Source organism: Octopus bimaculoides, chromosome 24, assembly GCF_001194135.2.
Source record: "Octopus bimaculoides isolate UCB-OBI-ISO-001 chromosome 24, ASM119413v2, whole genome shotgun sequence".
Lineage (NCBI taxonomy): Eukaryota > Metazoa > Mollusca > Cephalopoda > Octopoda > Octopodidae > Octopus > Octopus bimaculoides.
The window spans coordinates 32,369,280-32,392,053 of NC_069004.1; the positions used below are offsets into that span (position 1 = coordinate 32,369,280).

Genomic DNA, 22,774 nt, shown 5'->3' on the forward strand with positions numbered 1-22,774 from the left:
AAAGGAGAGGAGGAAGAGAATTAGATGACAGACAGACAGACAGACAGTTTGGGTGTAAAGAAGGGAGAAAGAAAATGTAAAAGGTTAAAGTGAGAAAGAGAGAGAAATAGGCAGAACATATCATCATCATCATCATCATCATCATCATCATCATCATCATCATCATCATCATCACTATCATCAGTGTCATTATCATCATCATCATCATCTTCATTGTCATCATCATCATCATCTTCCTTGTCATCATCATCATCATCATCAGTACTAACTTCCTTACCACTATCATCATCATCATCATCATCATCATCACTGTTGTCGCTATTAATGTCCATTCACTTTTCCCTGCTCGCATGGGTCAGACGGAATTCCCCGAGGCAGAATTTCTGCAGCTGGATGCCTTTCCTGTTGCCAACCAACCTTTACCCGTTTCCCAAGTCACAAGCAGAGGTTACACTTTCTCTCGACCAGAAATGTTTCCAACAAAAATCGGAAACGAACGATACCACTTGTTTGATGATAAATACTCATTTATAAACATCATGTGATGAAAAAACAAGAAAATATACACACGTGTGTGTGTGTATGTGTGTGCATGTATGTATAACAAAATTTGTACACAGACATTTAAGTGTGCATATAGACATGGACACACAGAAAAGTACACCTATCTTACCGTACGTAATATAAATACACCATGCAATGAACTGTGCTTATGGAAATAAATCATAAATGTGGGGATATTAATTAGTAAGCTGTAAAATATTAACGAGAGTGAGAGATAAGGTAACGATATAAAGCAAAATGAAAGGAAGAATATGGAAGCAAAATGTACAATATATTATCGGGGTTACTCAACCCTTTGTTCGGCCACCAACCATGACGGATGATTTGCATGCTGTCAGAACATGCTCCAACAACGCATGACATATATGCGTGTGTGTGTATAAATAAATGTATATATAGATATATATATACATACATATAAACGGAGATAGTGAGACAGATAAATACACTCGAGCTTGACATATATTTACATAAGTGCATATACGCATATCAATACACAGATTTATAGAGATACATATAACTACGTAGGAGTGGCTGTGTGGTACGTAGCTTGCTTACCAACCACATGGTTCCAGGTTCAGTCCCACTGCATGGCATCTTGGGCAAGTGTCTTCTACTATAGCCTCAGGCCGACCAAAGCCTTCTGAGTGGATTTGGTAGACGGAAACTGAAAGAAGCCCGTTGTATATATGTGTATGTATATATATATATATATATATATCTATATATATATATATATATATATATATGTATGTATGTGTGTGTATATGTTTGTGTGTCTGTGTTGTCCCCCCCAACATCGCTGGACAACCGATGCTGGTGTGTTTACGTCCCCGTAACTTAGTGGTTCGGCAAAAGAGACCAATAGAATAAATACTAGACTTACAAAGAATAAGTCCTGGGGTCGATTTGCTCGACTAAAGGCAGTGCTCCAGCATGGCCACAGTCAAATGACTGAAACAAGTAAAAGAATAAAAGAGAGTAAAAGAGTATATGCATACACACACACATTCACATAGAGCATACAAAATACAGAATTCTGAGAAGAGAATTTGTAGTTTCTTAACAGCTGTTTCAGGAGAATCAGAATTGGATAATAATCATAATGTTCATAATTAGTGGATGGAATGTGCAAAAAATCTTGGGTATGCAACCAGGAAATAGTCAATTGTAAACCTTATGATTTCTGAAACAGCTGTTTAGAAACTATGTATTCGCTTCCTATTATTCTGTACTTGGTACACTCTATGTAAATATATTTTTGTGTATGTGTTTATATATATGTTTATGAATCTATGTAGTTATATGTATCTATATGTGTATGTATATACATACACACACACATATATTGGGGGGAAAACAAGAAGAAAATGGCGAAGAAATAGATGCATGAATAATTTATTTGTATGTTACGAAAAGATGAGAGATTCTTTTAAAAAACATAGCAGTACAAATAAGTTGATTACAGGTTGAGAAGCTCAAGAAATAAAATAAAATAAAATACTTTTTGTGCTTTTCAACCTGTAATCAATGTATATGTACTGTTATGTTTTTTAAAAGAATCTTTCATTTTTTTTTAATATACAAACAAATTACTCAAACATTCATTTCTCCATTTTCTTCTTGTTTTTTCCTCCCAAATTGATAATTTCACTAATCTCTAACACATACCAATGACTTTGGTATTAAATGATAGGGATAAAGCGGTGAGCTGGCAGAAACGTTAGCACGCCGGGCGAAATGCTTAGCGGTATTTCGTCTGCCGTTACGTTCTGAGTTCAAATTCCGCCGAGGTCGACTTTGCCTGTCATCCTTTCGGGGTCGATAAATTAAGTACCAGTTACGCACTGGGGTCGATGTAATCGACTTAATCCGTTCGTCTGTTCTTGTTTGTTCCCTCTATGTTTAGCCCCTTGTGGGCAATAACGAAATAGGTATTTCGTCTGTCTTTACATTCTGCCGAGGTCGACTTTGCCTTTCATCCTTTCAGGGGTTGCTAAATTAAGTACCAGTTGCGTACTGGTGTCGATCTAATCGACTGCCCCCCCCCTCTTTCTGCTGTTTATTCTAACAAACTTCTCTCTCTCATTATATATGTGTGTGTGTGTGTGTACACATACTGTATAATTACTTAAGCACCACCCCACTGGTCATTGTCCAATTACACACACACACACACACATTACATTATTCTCAGTGTTATCCACTCCACTCCACCCACGACCAGCTCCCTACCTTCAGCTTATAGTTTCTTACACATTGTGTTGGTCCTTGTCCAATAGCACATATGCATACACACACACACACACGAACACACACACACACACACACTATGGCATTCTCCTCCCACCACCACCACCACCCAAACATCCCCCCCCCCCAACCTACAAACAGCCAATGATCTAAAAACTCTTCTGGCTGTTGTTGGTGTTGCTGTTGTTTTTGCAACTGGATATAATTTTAGCCCTCCTGTCTGACCTATGACCAAAGTGTGTTCTGGACATTGGTCATCTTCTTGTTAATGTTACTGTTATTCTTGTAGTGTTATAGTAGTTGTGTGCTCCTCTCTCTCTCTATCTGTCTGTCTGTCTCTCTCTTTAGCTCTTCCTCCCTCCCTCTCTCTTTCCCTCTCTCTCTCTACCTCTCTCTCTGTCTGTTTCTCTCTTTCCCTACCCGTCTGTCTGTCTTTCTCTCTGTCTCTTCCCCCCCTCTCTCTCTGTCTTTTACTGTTTGTCTACTCTCCCTCTTTATTCCCCCCACCGTGTTTCTAGTATCTCCCCTCTTTCCCTCTCTGTCTTTTATCTCTCTCTCTCTCCCTTTCTCCCTTTCCTTTCCCCATCTCTCCCTCTCTCTTTCCCTCCGTCGCCTTTCTATCTTCCACCTCCTCTCTACCTATCTACCTCTTCTTCCCTTGTCTCTCCCTCACCCCCTCTCTCTGCCCTTATCCCCCCTCCCTCTTTAAACTGTAGCAGAAAGCCAAACCAGGACTCTACCACTGAAAGCTTTTCCCCATCAGCTGGAAGACTTTGTTGCAACTGTACGCATATTCTACAGAATGGGGCTGAAAAAGGTAAGAATTAAGGGTTAGAATATAGGTGAAATTAGGGCTCCCAAAGTCAATATCAAAAGTCTACCAATATTTCAGAAGGGATGGTCACCAGGGATCAAATTCATTGTATTGGTATTGGTTTATATCCAAACCAGCATACAAAATGAACAGACCTATGATCAAAGAAAGTCCTTCCATGACCATTCCAACTGTTTTATGTTTTTAAAATTTTTTTTGCAGACATAGTGTATCAATAAGAATATCATTCAATATGTTTGTCCTTCATGCAGACAATAGGATGTGTGATTTGAGGGAGATTTGGTTGCTATTTCTAGCAGGTTTAACAACCTGTTAAAGCTCTGCCCTTCTGTTTTGTTTCTGACATAAGGAGGTGGGGACGGTGTGAGAGTGAGAATTTAGTGCTTTTTTTGTTTTGTTTTTTTAATTTAATTTTGTTTTTGAGGTTTATTTTAATTTTACATTTCGTTTGAAACATTCTGATGTTCTGTAAGCATGGCATGATTTAAATGAGAAATCAACACCAAAAGCTGCCTTATGTATGCATTTGTGTGCATTTGTATATGTATGTATGTATGTATGTATGTACATATGTATATATGTATGTATGCGTATATATATATAAATTATTATGTGTAGATACTTGTAAATATATACTATGGAATATTGTTGCTGAAGAGAGCTGTAGGTATAATTTTTTTACCTTAAGCATGAAGTTTAATCCATTATCTTTCTTTTGCCTAACTACAGCACGTGTTTTATTTTTTGGAGTTTTTAAGGTGGTAATAGCGTCTTTTGGCATCTATTTTTCTAACGCGTGGAGAGGTTTATAGCCAATCCCTTGTTATAATTATGTATGTAATTATAAATATATACATGTATATATATATATATATATATATATATATATATATATATATATATATATATATATATATATATATATATATATATATATATATATATATATATATGTATTCATCAGGTGTCTTGGGGAAATTTCAAATCTGGGTTCTCATTCCCAAGGTATTTTTCGATGTTATTATTATTCAGGTCACTGTCTGGCTCCTAACCCCAAGATTCCGAGTTCGATTCCAGGCAGTGACCTGAATAATAATAATAATAATAATAATAATAATAACAACAACATTGAAAAATATCTTAGGAATGAGAACCCAGGTTTGAAATTTCCCCAAGATACCTGATGAAGGCTGGAGGGTATATCAGCCAAAATGTTGTGTTAACAACAAACAAGATGAGGACAAATATCTGTCAAATGTAAATAATGTAAATGAGTGTGTATATATTTGTATATTTGTAGGTGTGTGCATGTGGTTTAACATGTAATCATGTTTGTCACTTTAATATATAAAAGTGTGTGCTTCATTACTGCTTGTGTGCATATAGTGAATCTAGGAAGCTGGAATAGAGAATTCCTGGAATGTTTTACAATTTCCCACTGTTCCACCAGTTGATTGGATTTGGAGGATGCGAATTACTTTGGTTTGTTATTTCTTGGAGAAGCCCCGTATTTCTAGGAGTTTCATATACACATATATAACATATAATGTGTGTGTGTGTGTGTGTGTGTATATAGACACAGGTGGCATGGCTTTGTGGTAAGAAGCTTGCTTCCCAACCACATGGTTCCAGGTTCAGTCACACTGTGTGGAACTTTAGGCATTTTTTTTTTCCTGCAGCCTTGGGTTGACAAAAACCTTGTGAGTGGATTTGGTAGACAGAAACTGAAAGAAGCCAATCATATATATTTATGTGTATGTGTGTGTATGTCTGAGTGTGTGTGTCCTTGTGTCTGTGCCCCCCCCCAATCATTGCTTGACAACCGGTGCTGGTGTGTTTATGTCCCTGTAACTTAGCAGTTCAGCCAAGAGACCAATAGAGTAAGTACTAGGCTTAAAAATTAGTCCTGGGGTCAAATTGTTTGACAAAAACACTTCGAGGCAGTGCTCCAGCATGGCTGCAGTCGAATGAATGAAGCAAGTAAAAGAATTTCTTTCTGTTGAAGAGCATAGGCTCGAAACATAAAAGCCTTTCTCACCTTCCCAAGTGTCAAACTAATGCACCTGCTTGTTGTTTATACACCTGTCTTTGTCTTTTGTTTTTCTGTAAATTTCAACTAATATATATATATATATATATATATATATAGGGGTTGGACAAATTAATGGAAACACCTTAAAATTTTAAACAAATTTATTTTAATATGGGGTAGGACCACCTTTGGCAGTAATTACAACTTGGTACTTATTTTATCAATCCCGAAAGGATGAAAGACAAAATCGACCCCAGCGGAATTTGAGCTCAGAACATGAAGACAGACGAAATGCTGCTAAGCATTTCACCTGGCGTGCTAACGATTCTGCCAGCTTGTTACCTTAATAATGATAATAATTTCTGTTATAGGCACAAGGCCTGAAATTTGGTGGGAGGAGGTTAGTCGATTATATCAACCCCAGCGTTTCACTGGTACTCAATTTATTGACTCTGAAAGGATGAAAGGCAAAATCAACCTTGGTGGAATTTGAACTCAGAACATAGTGACAGATAAAATACTGCTAAGTATTTTGTCCAGCATGCTAACAACAACAACAACAACAATAATAATAATAATAATAATAATAATAATAATAATCCTTTCTACTAAAGGCACAAGGTCTGAAATTTGTGGGGAGGGGACTAGTCGGTTTCATTGACCCCAGTATTTCACTGATACTTATTTCATCGACCCCGAAAGGATGAAAGGTAAAGTCAACCTTGGCAGAATTTGAACTCACAACATAGTGATAGGCAGAATTCCGCTGAGCATTTCATCCAGCATGCTAATGATTCTGCCAGCTCACAGCCTTATATCATCATCATCGTTTAACGTCCGCTTTCCATGCTAGCATGGGTTGGACGATTTGACTGAGGACTGGTGAAACCGGATGGCAACACCAGGCTCCAGTCTGATTTGGCAGAGTTTCTACAGCTGGATGCCCTTCCTAACGCCAACCACTCAGAGAGTGTAGTGGGTGCTTTTACGTGTCACCCGCACGAAAACGGCCACGCTCGAAATGGTGTCTTTTATGTGCCACCCGCACAAGCCAGTCCAGGGGCACTGGCAACGATCTCGCTCGAAAATCCTACAGGAGCCAGTCAGGCGGTACTGGCAACGGCCACGCTCAAAATGGTGCATCTCATGTGCCAACCGCACAAGAACCAGTCCAGGGGCACTGGCAACGATCTTACTTGGCTTGCCGGGTCTTCTCACGCACAGCCCATTTCCAAAGGTCTCGGTCCGTAGTCATCGCCTCGGTGAGGCCCAATGTACGAAGGTCTTGCCTCACCACCTCAGCCCAGGTCTTCCTGGGCCTACCTCTTCCACGGGTTCCCTCAACTGTTAGGGTGTGGCACAATAATAATAATAATAATAATAATGATATCAACAATCATGTTAACAGCAGTAACAACAACAATATCAATAACAGCTGAAATGAGCGAGCAAGGAACTATCTATGGGATCACTCAACCTGCTAGAAATAACAGCTAACTTAAGTTAGAATCATAGGAAGGACCCAGTAAATAATGCAATTTCAGATACAAAATGGCTGAAGTCAAAGAGACAAGATGGTCATAGGTGGAACCTCTTCGATTAGAGGTTTGCTCAAGGGGTAGTTGTGGGGGTGGGGGTGGTCTGATTTGGAGAGGGTGTGAGTTTGTGGGGGGGAGGGGGTACAAACCACTAGTGACAACTAACAATGAGAGTTACAAGAGCAGCAGCGACAACAACAAAAATGACACCATTACAAGCAACAACAACAATAGCAACAACAACCACATTATTATTATCATCAACATTATCATCACCAACAATAGCAATATAACCAACATCAACATCATCATCATCGTCAACAACACAACATCATTATCTTCATCATCATCACCACTACCACCATCATCGTTTTAACGTCTGCCCCCTCCCCCACCCCATACTGACAAAAGTTGGCAGGTTTCTTTGGTCAGTGATTTACGACCGGATGCCTTTCCTTTGGCCACCTCCTTTTAGTAGCCTCTTACAATGCACAGGGTCGCAGTGTGCCAATTTTAAAGCCGAGATACACAACAACAACCACCACAACAATAGTCATATGAGAGCAACAACACCTACAGACACAAATAGAATGAAATTGGTTGGTTGTTAATTATGTCTGTCTTTTAATTATGTAACTCTGTAAATAACTTACATCATTAATCCCACCCGACCACCACTACCTATACTACTATCAACTACTACCTCAGTCGCCACCACCACTACCACCACTGACAGTAACAATCACAACAACCTCTACCATTCACCAGCACTAGCAACATCAGTAACTAGTTCCACTATCACCTATACCTTCCCAATGCTCGTTTACCACTACTAGCAACCACCTCCACCACCAACACTACTATCTGTACCACTCCAACATTTATCCACCACCAACGGCAACTATCACCACAACTACTATCACCACTACTACCACCATCACCACCACCACTATCACCACTACCACCATAACCACCACCACCAACACCACTATCACCACCACTACCACCACCATTGACAACATCTACAGAACCCATACCACTGCCTATACCATCTTAACTTTCATCTACCATTAACACCACCAATTCTTGCCCCTCCATCACCATTACAATCCACCCTGCCCACCTCCAGAGAAAAACCAAAAAGAAGCTTCTATGTGGTCACTCAATCTGCTAGAAATAAAACCCAAATCTGCCTCAAAATTTACTTTATCATCACGTTAAAGGAAGGACACTTTGGATAATACAGTCCTAGATACACTATGGTTGACAAAAATAAGACAGGCCGATCACAGTTTGAATACACCTTTGACCACAGGGAGCCTAGGGCTAAAAGTCATGATGACCACTGCCACCACCACCACCATCATAGACACATATATAGTGTAGTCCCAACACCTACCTACTTAAAACCATCCCTTCACACACACACACAAATGTTGACTCACCTGTAAAATTACCTGTAATTAGGTTGTGTCCAAAGTTTGACCTCTATGGCCGAGGCCAGGCTGTCTGGGAAGACTGACTTCCTGTGAAGATGACATCACAACTGGGACACACACACACACACACACAGTAATGCATGTATGCTCATACACATGTTTTCACACATAGCTATTCACCCCATCCCCACACTCGCATACAGACAGTCATACATGCCTGCTCACACACACGTCTACATATGTACACTCATACACATGCATATGCACACATGCACACACCAACATGCACTTGCATATGCACACATGCACACACCAACATGCACTTGTCATTGTACACATCTGTTACTCTTTATCACTTACTAGTGTTAGTCATTAGACTGTGGCCATGTTGGGGCACCACCTTGAATTCTTAGTCGAATGAACTGACCCCAGTACTTTATTCCCTTTTGTTTTTTTAAGCCAGGTACTTATTCTGTTGATTGTTTTTGCTGAACTGCTAACTTCCAGGGGACATAAACATACCAACACTGGTTGTCAAGTGCTGGTAAGGCGCACACACACACACACACACACACACACACACACACACACACACACACACATGTATATATATATCGAAAGGATGTGTTATAACACTATTCCACATATACAAAAACAGCCATACCAACAATCCAACATATCTCCATCATCAGCTGCCCCACAGATATCATTATGGTTTCGACACCTGGGCAGTAACCATTCAATCCGGCAGTGTCAACAACACTAAAAGAAACATGAAGCTGTGCTTCACAAGGACACAGCTTTTCTGTACAATACACACACACACACACGCACATACATATGACAAGGTGCCTGTATTTGTATGTCTGTTACATGTGTTTGTATATATATTTTCTTTTCTCACTCCAAATAGATAAAACCAGTGACCCACAGTCAGTTTCGTGTTTCAGGAAAAGTGAAAAAAATTAATATCCAAAGCAAGAAAATTGTGTAAGTAACTCTGGAAATATACAACTGTTGTCTTTTGTCATTATTATTATTATTATTATTATTATTACTAAGGTGACAAGCTGGCAGAATCATTAGCATGTCAGGCCAAATGCTTAGCAGCATTTCATCCATCTCTACGTTCTGAGTTCAAATTCTGCTGAGGTCAACTTTGCCTTTCATCTTTTTGGGGTTGATAAATCAAGTACCAGTGAAATACTGGGGTCGATGTAATCGATTAGTCTCTTCCCCCAAAATTTCAGGCCTTGTGCCTATAGGAGAAAGGATTATTATTTTTATTAGTATTATTAGGGTAATGAGCTGGCAGAATCGTTAGCACGCCGGGCAAAATGCTTAGCAGTATTTTGTCTGTCTTCATGTTCTCTGTTCAAATTCTGCCAAGGTTGACTTTGTCTTTCATCCTTTTGGGGTCAATAAATTAAGTACAAGTCAAGTGATCGACTGTCCTCTTCCCCACAAATTCCAGGTCTTGTGCCTATAGTAGAAAGGACTGTTGTTGTTGTTGTTAAGACAAGGGATTAATAGAATGGTTGGAGAGTTGGAAAAAATGCACAACTGTCTTGGAAGATATGTGAAAAAAGAGATCCTTTACTTGAAAAACTGATAAGGGTTAGCAACAGGCGTAGGAGTGGCTGTGTGGTAAGTAGCTTGCTTCCGAACCACATGGTTCCAGGTTCAAGCTAGATTCTTCAACCTAGATTCTTCAATGTGATTCTTCAAGCTAGATTCTTCAACCTAGATTCTTCAATGTGATTCTTCAACATTTGTAGTGTTCTGTCTCCCAAAATGTTAATTCTTCATTTCTTGTTTCTTGTTACCAGAGTGTTTCCCAATGGCCAGTTCTTTCTACCACCATCCATTATTGTTCTAAACCAAACAGAACAGACGTCCATGGATACAGTCATGCATTCAGTTGGCATCAAAGTTGATTTACCCCAGGGTGGCTTTCCAGAACGGTAAGTTCCCCACTCTCATTTGAACCTGCAATCTCCAAATATATGCATACATACATACATACATACAAATGTGTATATATGATTATCATCATCATCATCATCACCGCCATCATTTAATGTTCACTTTTCTATGCTTACATGGGTCAGACAAAAATTTATTGAGACAGATTTTCTGTGGCTGAATGCCCTTCCTATCATCAATCCTCTCCAGTTTCCCTCATGTCCAGACATGTTTTTCGGACAAGACTGGAAATGAACAGCATCAGTTGTATGATGGGGATGCTCACTTGCAATCATCATGTGATGTCAAGACAAAGGCTCACACACACACACACACACACACACACACACACACACACACACACACACACAAGGCCTTTTTTCAGTTTCTATTTGAAAAATAAACTTGGTTTAAGAGGAAGCAGATGGAGTGTGCAAGAGAGATGATTGCTTCAGTACAGGTATGTACTGCATATGGATGATGATATGGGTAAAGAAGTGCCAGGAGATCCAAGTTGGTCGGAAACTGTGGAAGAAGAAGACCAAGATAGACATAGACAGAACTGGTGAAGGCTGGTCCTCACAAAGATATTGACAAAGAAATGCTACAAAGGGTGAGAAACCATGTTGTTTAATTAATAACAAGCTTTCTAAAGTAAAGCACATATAAATTAAGCTCCAGCATGGTTGTATTTCGGTTACCCCCTGCTTTGCATAGCAGTTGAATATTCTATGCTGTTTATTGCAGAAGTAGATTGGGTACGTTTTACCTGAGGAGTGGTCAACACATTATGAAACAGGTTCTTCGAAAATGTTTCCCTCCTCTTTTTTTTTTCTTTCTGCTTAACAAAAATATAGAAGTGGATGTGTTTACAGTTTATAATTTCCTATCACAGCTAAGCGTACACACACACACACACACATGCAATTTTTTTTTGAAACTGAAACTGAGAGATTGCCTCATACTTGTGTGTGTGGGGGGTGCATCTTTGTGTCCCCCACTTCTGCTTGACAACCGGTGTTGGTGTGTTTACGTCTCGGCACAAGAGACCCATAGAAATAAGCATCAAACTAAAAACCAAAAATAAAAAGAAAATACTGGGGTGCCATTCATTCGACTAAAATTCTTCAAGGCGATGCCCCAGCATGGCCACAGTCTAATGACTGAAACAAGTAAAAAGATTTGAGAGAGAGAGAGAGAGAGAGAGCAATGATGAGATTCCGTGTGACATTGACCGTCCCCTTTTTGTTATTCACCCCCCTCTCTCCTCCATTCCAGGTTGTACACTTTGGATGGTGACCGTGTGGACCACACAGACAAAGTCACTAACGGGACCATGTATGTCGCTGCTTCACACCGAGAGAAGTTCAAACCTGGTCCCTATGGCCCTTACATGAGGATGGGGCCTCTTAGGTAAGTATCTTCTCTTTGAATTCCTTACTGCCCTTTTTTAGTGTCTTCTCTTCACATTGCTACAGTATCCCTTTAAATATTTGGTTCTTGCATATCTAAGCATCTACTTGAGTAATTAACCCTTTTCATACCAACCTACCTAAGACTGACAAAAATTTCTTGTTTAACCCCTTGCAGGTGAGAAGAGGTACTGACTGCATCGAAACACTGTGTGTGTGAGCTGTGTGATGTCTTGCTCTGTGTGGCGCCGTGTTGTTTTCAAATAGACCACCCTATTTGTAAATTGTTGGCACTCTGTCGCTTACGACGTCGAGGGTTCCAGTTGATCCGATCAACGGAATAGCCTGCTCGTGAAATTAACGTGCAAGTGGCTGAGCACTCCACAGACACGTGTACCCTTAACGTAGTTCTCGGGGATATTCAGTGTGACACAGAGTGTGACAAGGCTGGCCCTTTGAAATACAGGTACAACAGAAACAGGAAGTAAGAGTGAGAGAAAGTTGTGGTGAAAGAGTACAGCAGGGTTCGCCACCATCCCCTGCTGGAGCCTCGTGGAGCTTTTAGGTGTTTTCGCTCAATAAACACTCACAACGCCCGGTCTGGGAATCGAAACCGCGATCCTATGACCACGAGTCTGCTGCCCTAACCACTGGGCCATTGCGCCTCCACTCCTTTGTAAATACACTGTAAAGAATTTGTAAATACACTGCAAAATTCCTTATATGGAAAATTATGTAGTTACTGAACGGCCTAATACCAGATACACAGCATGGACTGTCAGTACTAAATTTGTCTGTGAGGGGTTAAAATGATTTTAATTAAAAACTTTCCCATCAAAATTTCATTTTAATTTCTGTTTCAAACACCAGCTGGTGTTTGGAACGTAAGTTAACATAAAATTTTGATGGCAAAGTTATTTTACTAAATCCCTTATTTTCCGAAATTAATTGAAACAAATAACAGAAATATGGTAACAAAAGATTAAAATTATCTTAATTAAAACCTTCCTGCAAAATATCATGTTAATTATGTTCCAAACACCAAATTAATAACGAAATTATTTTTCAAAATTCTTCATTACTTTTAAGATAAATTGAAACAAAGGCAGTTTATTTCAGTAGGAATATGGTAACAAAAGGGTTAAAGTTATCTAAATTAAAATTTTCCATTAGAATATCATGTTAATTTACTTTCCAAATACCAGCTTTAATAATGACCATTGCTTTACTAATTTCTTCATTATCTTCAAAAATGAATTGAAACATATATGGTAACAAAAGGGTTAAAGTGATCTAAATTAAAATCTTCCATTAAAATTTCATGTTAATTCTTGTTACAAACACAAGCTTCATAATGACAGTTGCTTTATGGAATTCTTCATTATTTTCAAAATCAATTGGAACAAAGGCATTGTATTTCAGCAGAAATCTGCTAACAAAAACGACTGAATTACTTCCTATTTCAAATTACCTTCATCTAATTTGTTTCTTCTCATGTCCATTTAGTCTCCTTTATTTGCATTTCATGTTGTTCCACAAGACTCTGGTTCTCTACAAACATTTCACCATCTCCATACCTGTATGAATGGTCTCTATATATTCCAAGTCTTCAAATGTTTACTGTCTAAATTCTCCAGTCACTATTTATTAAAAAAAAAAACCCTCCCTTGTTATTTTTTGCTGTGTTCACATAAGGGTCATCTAATTACATCTCGTGGTACCTACACAACCAGGCATGGGTACCCTCTGGCAAACACACACAGTGTCACGATAATACAATCATTATTACTTCTTACTAAAATTTTGTAACCCAATCTTAAGGCCCTTCTGTGAAATACTGACTTTGGGTTATATATTATGTACTGTGATCTACATATGGTGTTTTAAAAATTATTCTTTATTTGAAATTGCCCGATTGATAATAAGCAACATCTTGTAAGGGCTGCTGCTCTATAGATGTTACCCATGCCTGTAAAATACTAAAGAGCCCTTTTTTATATATTTCCCTACATTCCACCATCCTTTCGTAAATAAAGGTCTCCCCCACCTCCACTTTATATTCTGTATTTAAATGTCCACTTTTTACATTTCCCTGTGTCGATATAAGGACCATCTTACATTTCACAATGTTCATATAAGGGTTGTTTTCTTGCATTTCACAATATCTTTATCAAGGTCATCTGCTTACATTTCACAATGTCCATAGAAGGGTCATCTTACATTCCATGATGTCCATATGAGAGTCATCTGTTTATATTTCAGGTTGTTCATATAAGAGTAATTGTCTTACATTTCACAGTGTCCATATACAGGTTATCTTTTATTTCACAGTATCCATATGAGGGTCATCTTACATTTCACGATATCTGTATTAGGGCCATCTGCTTACATTTCATGATGTCCATAGAAGGATCACCTTACATTTCATAATGTCCATAAAAGTGTCATCTACTTACATTTCACAGTACCCAGATGAAAGTTCTTACATTTCACAGTTTACATGTCAGGGTCACACATTTCACAATGTAGCTTAGTCACCACCCACAAGGGAGTGTGACTTAGTCACCTGTACCATGCTTTTTCTAATTGTATTAGGTACCTATATATTGATGAGTAGACCTAGACACCCTCTTGTCTCTCCCATCCTCAATCCAGTAAAACATCAAGGATTCAACAGCTGGAGGGAGAGAGGAATAGAGGGTGGCACCAGCCATTTAGTTGGTCTGGTACTGCTTTTAGCTGAGTAGACTAGAACAACACGAAACCGTGTGTCTTGCTCAAGGTCTCAATACACTACACAGTCCAAGAATTGAATCCACAACTTCATGATTTTGAACTCAACACCTTAATTAACCCTTTAGCATATAAGCCAGCCATATCTGGCCTAATAATCTTCTTGCTCTATGTTCAATTCAGCCAGATCTGGTCTCTCACACCTACCCAATACCGTTCTAGAAATAAGCAGTCACATCATGAAAATCTTGAAGCTATGAGATAATGTATGATTAATTCAAAACCATGTGAATTAATAAATATTATATTTGACAGAGTAATCTGAATGCTAAATGGTTAATCTCTTATCAAGAGGTTGATAATCTGGAAAATTTTAATCTTATTAGCAACAACTCATCTCAGATATTTTGACATTTGATGTGTTAGGGTTGAATATATTTACAAAGACTCCAACCTTTAAACAAATATACTTTCTACTTCATTAAAAATATAAATATTATAAATTTACATCAAGGTCCTTTAACATCCACGTTTCCATGCTTGCATGGGTCAGATGAATTTGTTTGGGACAGATTTTTTTAATCATTGGATAAAAGCACTGGATGCCTTTACTGTCACTAACCCTCACCTATTTCCCCATGGCTAGACATGTTTTCATGGAAGACTGGAAATGAACAACTCCCCCTCCCTTTGCATGAAGATGATTTACAACCACCTGATGATGTCAAGACAAGGGTACACATACACACAAGCACCCACACACACAAGCACACACACACACAAGCACACACACACACACACATACACATAGGGCTTCTTTCAGTTTCTGTCTACCAAATCTATTCACAAGGCTTTGGTAGGCCCAGAGCTAAAGGAGAAGACATTTGCCCAAAACACTGTACAGTGGGACTGGACCTAAGACCCACTAGCATAGCTAGAGTGTGTGCTGCCCGTGGTGGCCCTCCCTTTTGCCACCCCTGGACCACACTAAAATACAGATATTACCTACAGCAGATCCCAAAGCACTGTCCCTTTAAAAGTGCTGCCCAGGGCGGACTGCCCCCCACCCCCCAAGCTAAGCTAGTGCCAAGACTACATCGTTGGGAAACAAGCTTCTTAATCACACAGTCACACCTTTGTCTCTCAATATTACTAATTAGATTACTCCACCTCTTTCAGTTCCCACCACCCCCTATGGCTACCCTATGTTGAGACTAGTCAAACCTATTTACCACCTTCTTTCGCAAATGTAACTTAGACTTTTATTTTTAAAAAAAAAGGGGCTGATTTATATCAAACAGTGTAACTCCCTCGAAGTATTACAACTGGTCCCTTAAAGGGTGACTTTTTAAAATACTCCCCACATTTAAATCTATGGCTCTCTTATGTCTAAGTTTATCTGGTCAGATTTGTTCTTCTGTTCTTTTACTTGTTTCATGCTGGAGCACCACCTTAAAGGGTTTTAGTTGAAGAAATCAACTCCAGGACTTATTCTTTGTAAGCCTAGTACTTATTCTGTTGGTCTCTTTTACCAAACTGCTAAGTTACAGGGACATAAACACACCAGCATCAGTTGTCGAATGTTAGTCTTTAGGGTAACTAACTGTCTTGGAGCAAGACAGAACTTGTCTTTCTGTTTGGGAACATTCACTAAAATCTGTCTTTAAATTCTACAATATCCTATGTAGGCCTTTAATTTTGGATGCCATTTCGAAAGTAAAGGTTCTACTGAAGTTAGAAATCCAGTCAGGTACCATGTCTACTTGCAAGAATACGGCATTGATGTACGACCTTGATCAAACTGATGAAAAGATAGTTTAGATGTAAATATTGTTTAAAAAGAAGCGAAAAACCTTCATCTCTGCAGAAAACAAGGTCTGTTGTTTGAAGAACTGTAATCTGTTTAACAATTTGTAGCAGACATTTAAACAAGAATAAGATGCATGATCATCATCGTCGTTTAACGTCCGCTTTCCATGCTAGCATGGGTTGGACAATTTGAGTGAGGACTGGTGAACCAGATGGCTACGCCGGCTCCAATCTGATTTGGCAGAATTTCTACAGCTGGATGCCTTTCCTAACGCCAACCACTCCGAGAGTGTAGTGGGTGCTTTTACATGCCACCCGGCATGAAGGCCAATCAGGAGGTACTGGCAACGGCCACACTCGAAATGGTGTAATCAGATTAAACAGAACATAGCACGCTGAGTGATTCACATCCAGGTCTTTGCTGAGGTATGTTAGTCTGGTTGTTTTGGGGTTGTATGGAAGGTGGGGGGGGGGTTATCAGGAAGAGAGTGCTTCCTGAGGAGCTTTAGTTATCAAAACACTCCACCTCTCCCTGTTCATTTTTACTCTCTTCAGTTCTCCTACATTTAGACTGTCGAGTTAGATCTGTCTTTGGGTTATTTTATGTTTTTGAAATTCTGCAAAGATTCTTTTTTTAATAGTAAAGTTTATTTGCCAACATAATGTGGCAGTCCTACACAAGGATGATGTTACTGTTATCTAGCCCCAGGGAAACATCTTTTCCAGTTGGCTACCGGCACACAGTTTGTGTCTGTATAGTATATCGCAAGGGAGGTCTTCGCTCCCATCTCTACCCTTACGTGATACAGACCTAGGTTTCTGGCTGGTTACCCATCCTCAGTATGAAACAACCACTAAAGACAGTTTTTATTTGAATAAACTGCATAAATTGCTTAATGGTATTTTATTTGTCTTTATGTCCTGAGTTCAAATTCTGCTGAAGTCGACTTTGTTTTCCATTCTTTTGGGTCAATAAAATTAGTACCAGTTAAGCACTGGGGTTGATGTAATTCACTTACCCCCTCCATCTCAAATTACTGGCCTTGTGCCAAAATTTGAAACCAATATCATCCTTACATGATAATTTGTTTTTAATTTTGGCAAAGGGCCAGCAATTTTAAGGAGAGGGCTTTAGTTGTACTTGAGTGGTACTTTTTTTTTATCAACCCCCAACCCCTGCACTTGAGTGGCACTTTACTTTATTGGCCTTGAAAGGATGAATGATACAGTCAACCTTGGTGGGATTTGAACCCAGATCATAAAGAACCAAAAGGAACACCTCTAAGCATTTTGTCTGACACACTAACAATTCTGTTGTCTCAGCACCTTATCTTTACCTGATAATTAATTAAATCATAAGTTGTTTTGTTTTTGTATTTGGTTTACAAGATTCTTGATGTGAATTTGCGTGTTGAAACAAATCTTGTGTCTTGGAAGAGTCATTACACCTGTGTGTATGTTATTATTATTATTGGTGTAATGACTGTCCCAAGACACATTTTAAGTAGTTTTAAACGTTTTAATTTCACGTATGATCACAATTGATGTTACATGTTTAGATTCAAACACTCCTCTGGAAATTGGTTGGCGCTTATGTTTCATAATCCAAAAGATTAGTCACCATCACACTCAGTGCTCGACATGGTTGTTTTTTGGATTGAAAGTTCAGTCAAGGTTTGACTCTGCTTTTCTTACTTTTAGTGAGGCCAAAATCCAACACTTCATGTTTAATGTCTGTCCTGAAGAAAGTAGAAAACAAAATTTAAATAAATAAAACAAAATGGCCAGGAACAATGGTTTAATGGTTTCATTTGTAGATTCCCATTACGCTTGACTCCACTAAACAGGAAGAAATACGAAGCCAAAGGCAGTGACAGCGAAATATCTCAAGAAAATTCTACATCTTCCGATTACAGTTCTTCGAAAAGGTAGGATTGTGTCTGCAATTCGTAGGAGTGGTTGTTAAAATGTTTATGTCTCTAATGTCCCTAAGGGGCCCTTAAGAAGGGGTTAGTTTCTAGATTAGCTCTGGTGTGGTAAGTGGTAAACCAGATGGGGGATGTGCTTACTATTTCAAATATGATGATGGTTGATTACAAATAACATTCACTCCAGGGTCCTGGGGGTTGTTTCGACGATCAGTGTTTACCTTCGGTCACAGGGTGTTTATGAAAGATAACATATGCTTATGTGAAGGTGCATGGCCTAAGGGTTGGGGTGTGACACTCATGATCATGAGATCAGGGTTTCAGTTCCTGGACCAGACGATGCATTGTGTTCTTGAGCAAAACACTTCATTTCACTTTGCTTCAGTCCACTCAGCTGTAAATGGTTGACCCTACAACAAACTAGCATTCCGATTGGGGAAAATGTTGACCTGTCCACCTGACCAGTGGGATGGCATCATTTGTAAGCTATGAGGAAGTGCATTGTGACCAGCAGCGTATAACAACATCTGATAGTTTGGTTGATACAGTGATATATATGTACATATATATATATATATATATATATATATATATATATATATATATATATATATGTATGTGTATAACAATAACAATAATAACAATAATTCTAGGATGGAGTTCATAAATATTTAATACATCTGTATGTACGTTTCCACAAATGACATCAGTCTTCACTGGCTCCCATGCCGGTGGCACATAAGAAGCACCATCCAAACGTGGTCGATGCCAGCCCCCTCTGGCTCCCATGCTGGTGGCACATAAGAAGCACCATCCAAACCTGGTTGATGCCAGCCCCCTCTGGTCCCTGTGCCGGTGGCATGTAAAAAGCACCCACTACACTCTCAGAGTGGTTGGCGTTAGAAGCACTGCCTGATCATCTCTTATCCTCCATGTCTTGAAAGAAAATCAGTCCAGTCTAATATTTCATTCAGACTCTCTCTCTCTCTCTCTCTCTCTCTCTCTCTCTCTCTCTCTCTCACACACACTCTCACACTCTCACACACACACACACACACACACACACACACATACATATGTATAAATGTACGTACATGATGATTGCCACTTCTTTACAGAAGAAGGCCATCTCTTCAATTAATAAATACCGTCATGAGATCTTATATGACTAGCAAGTCTTGCTCTTGACAAACAAACTCTACTGCAGATCTTAGAAATATTTCTAAGCAGAAAAGTGTCTGAGATTGTAGTTAAGTCTTGGCTACGAAATGCTCGTTTCAAGATAGATTGTTCAATTCTTTGAGCTTCAAATGCTTTACATCTATTGTAGATCATTTGTTTCCAAACCAATTGATCTTGCGTCATCTGCTTCCAGTCTTCAACTTCCTTAAGGTTGCTTTTGACAGCATCCCTAAAACGTTTCTTAGGTTTATGTCTCGGACGTTTGCCATGCTGCAACTCCCCATAAAACAACTGCTTTGGCAACCTGTCATCCTAGCAAGGTGCCCAACCCAACGCATCTGATTGCGTATGAGGATCATTTCAATACTGGATGTGTTAGTTTGCTGAAGAACAACAGTGTCTGGTGTTAAAGACTTCCATTCCATGTCTAGTATCCTCCTTAGGCAAGTCTGATAGAATCGTTCTAAAGCCTTGATGTGGCACTGATATGTCATCCAGGTCATACATACACACATACATACGGTGGGCTTCTTTCAGTTTCCATTTGTCAAATCCATTCACAAGTCTTTGGTTGCCTCTTGGTTATAGTGGAAGACACTTGGTCAAGGTGCCACACAGTGGGACTGAAGCCAAAACATGATTGAGAAGCAAACTTCTTATGCACACTGCCAAGTCTCCACCTAATAATGCTAAATCACTCCAGTTCAGTTGAAACGACAGAGTTCTACTCCAGATCTTCTGGGAATATTATCTGCACTAAATGACCATCATATCCTGTGAGGTTGATGGTGGTGGTGGTGGGTGATTGAATTATTTCTTATCTTTTCTAACATCTTGAAACATGAGATAAGTAGTAGCTCCTCCCCCTACCACTTCCATAAATGACCCCCCACTCCACCCTTATGGTTTTTGTAAGCATTTACATTTACTAAAAAATCTGTTGCATGTAACAGAAGCAGTATTAGATTAAAAATGCCATCTGTGTATCATACTTAATGCAAATACATTGTGAAAAGGCAAATTCCACCTTGTTGGATTTTCTCTGTAGCATGTACCAGCTGCCAACCATATGCTACCTCAAATCCATCACAATACCATTGATTTTTTTTTTATCAGTCACTGTTTTTCTCTTTCACTAGTGATGGATTTTGTCTTAGCATTCAGTCAACAGTGAGTAAATACTATTGATAAAGCTCAAAAAGAGAGAAATGCACATCTAATGTTTTCACTACAGCTGCTGAACAATTGTCATCTGCTCCTGATGTGTGAGGTCTGATGAAAAACAGTATAGGGACCGTTACTATGGTAACGGAGTTAAATACACAGTGAAGCCACTTGGCACAGATTGACCTTGAACTCTGTTGCATATGCACACTAAGTTATGATGTTTGTGCTCAATTCCGTTGTTTGTAACAGAGCTTGGAAGTAAAGTGTGTAGAGTGTGGTCGTCTCGAAAAGAATATCAGGTTCCAGCTGTGGAGGATCTCTTTGATTGCATTGAGGAAGACAAAAAAATTTAAAGACAGTCAAAACAAGTGATGAATCATGGGTTTATGGCTATGACCCCGAAACCAAAGCTCAGTCTTCACTATGGAAGATACCCCAAAAGATTTCAAGACATTGAAGAAATCCAACAGAATGGAATGAGACAACTTCTTGCTGTCCTAGAAAAGGAGTTCAAGGAATGCTTCCAACGATGGCAAAAAACAAAGCTGGATAAAAGGTGTATGGCTTCAGAAGGGGTCTACTTCGAAGGTGATTAAATGCCAAATTGGTATCTGTTGTAGTTTTACTTTTTATAGCACCATTCCTGGTACTTTTTGATTAAACCTTGTATTTGTGTTTTTAGGCACAGCACATCCATATGAGATATTATCTCTGAATTAATAATTAAAATGCCTTTTCATAATGTATCTGCATTAAGTATGATAGACAGATAGCTATATGTTACCACCTTTGATAAATATTGCATCCTTGACTGCTAAATATGTTAGCAAGAAATACAAGAGGGCTGATGAGGTTTAAGAGGCCCGTGGTATTTTAACCATAGTTTCATATGTAGTAAATCTGTCATTGTCATCATCATCACTTTAACGTCCAATTTATCATACTTTCATGGGTCAGATGAAATTTATTGAGGTAGATTTTCTACAGCTTGATGCCCTTCCTGTCATCAACCCTCGCCCGTTTCCAAGCAAAGTAATATTGCCCCATGGCTAGACATTTTCTTGTTGGATATCATAAATGAATGACACTGCTTGTGAATCACTGACACTTGTCTTCACAATTATCATATGACATCAAGACAAGGAGACCCCTAATATATCATTATGTCATGCTATTGTGTGTATATGTTTGTGTGTGTGTGTGTGTGTGTAATATATATATATATATATATGAGAAGAGGAAAAAAGCAATGTCAGATTTAAGTTCTGGCATTGATGATTTTATCAGTTATAAAATTGTTCCCAAACCCTTTATGACTTATTGTAGAATGCACAGACTACATGCCATGTTGCAACAATTGATTTTGAAAATGTTATTGGGAAGGTCTAGAAAAGTTAGAATAATATGTTTAGAAAGCTTATTGTTGTAGACCAAACATAAAAATAAAAAAACTAATAAGGAAATATAAAAAAAAAAACTTTGATAAAAAAAAAGATTCAACTTGAACATAATTGTTTTCAATACCTTTATGCACACACACACACACACACACACACACACGTGTGTGTCTGGGAATATAAATTGGGCTATGTGTGTATATGTGTAGGTACAGGTGTGGTTGTGTAGTAAGAAGTTTACTTCCAAACTACATGGTTCTGGGTTCAGTCCCACTCTTGGCATGTTGGGTATGTGTGTATATTGATGTTGATGTGTTTAACCCCGTAACATAGCTGTTTGGCAAAAAAGACTGATAAAATAAGTAGCAGGCTTTAAAAAAAAAAGTACTGGGATTGATTCATTCAACGAAAAATTCTTCAAGGCAGTGCCCCAGCATGACCACCCCACCCCCTCCACCGGAAGTTCATTCGTCTGTCATCCCTCTGTCATCCCACCCCCTCCACCGGAAGTTCATTCCTC

General features: G+C 38.9%; 1 protein-coding gene across 5 annotated transcripts in view; it reads left to right on the forward strand.

The window, feature by feature from the left end:
• The window catches only part of LOC106884290 (doublecortin domain-containing protein 2), a 105,106-nt gene that overhangs the window by 59,959 nt on the left and 22,373 nt on the right, over window positions 1-22,774 (forward strand). For 3 of the 5 annotated variants that reach the window (XM_014935592.2, XM_014935593.2, XM_052976198.1), the window contains 4 exons: window positions 9,575-9,651; window positions 10,491-10,625; window positions 11,905-12,039; window positions 18,398-18,508. In XM_014935592.2, coding sequence (XP_014791078.1) covers window positions 9,575-9,651; window positions 10,491-10,625; window positions 11,905-12,039; window positions 18,398-18,508 — 458 coding nt within the window. Of the gene's footprint in view, window positions 1-3,491; window positions 3,635-9,574; window positions 9,652-10,490; window positions 10,626-11,904; window positions 12,040-18,397; window positions 18,509-22,774 lie in introns of those variants that run through there. The other 2 variants (XM_052976197.1, XM_014935594.2) reach the window with 2 other exon arrangements.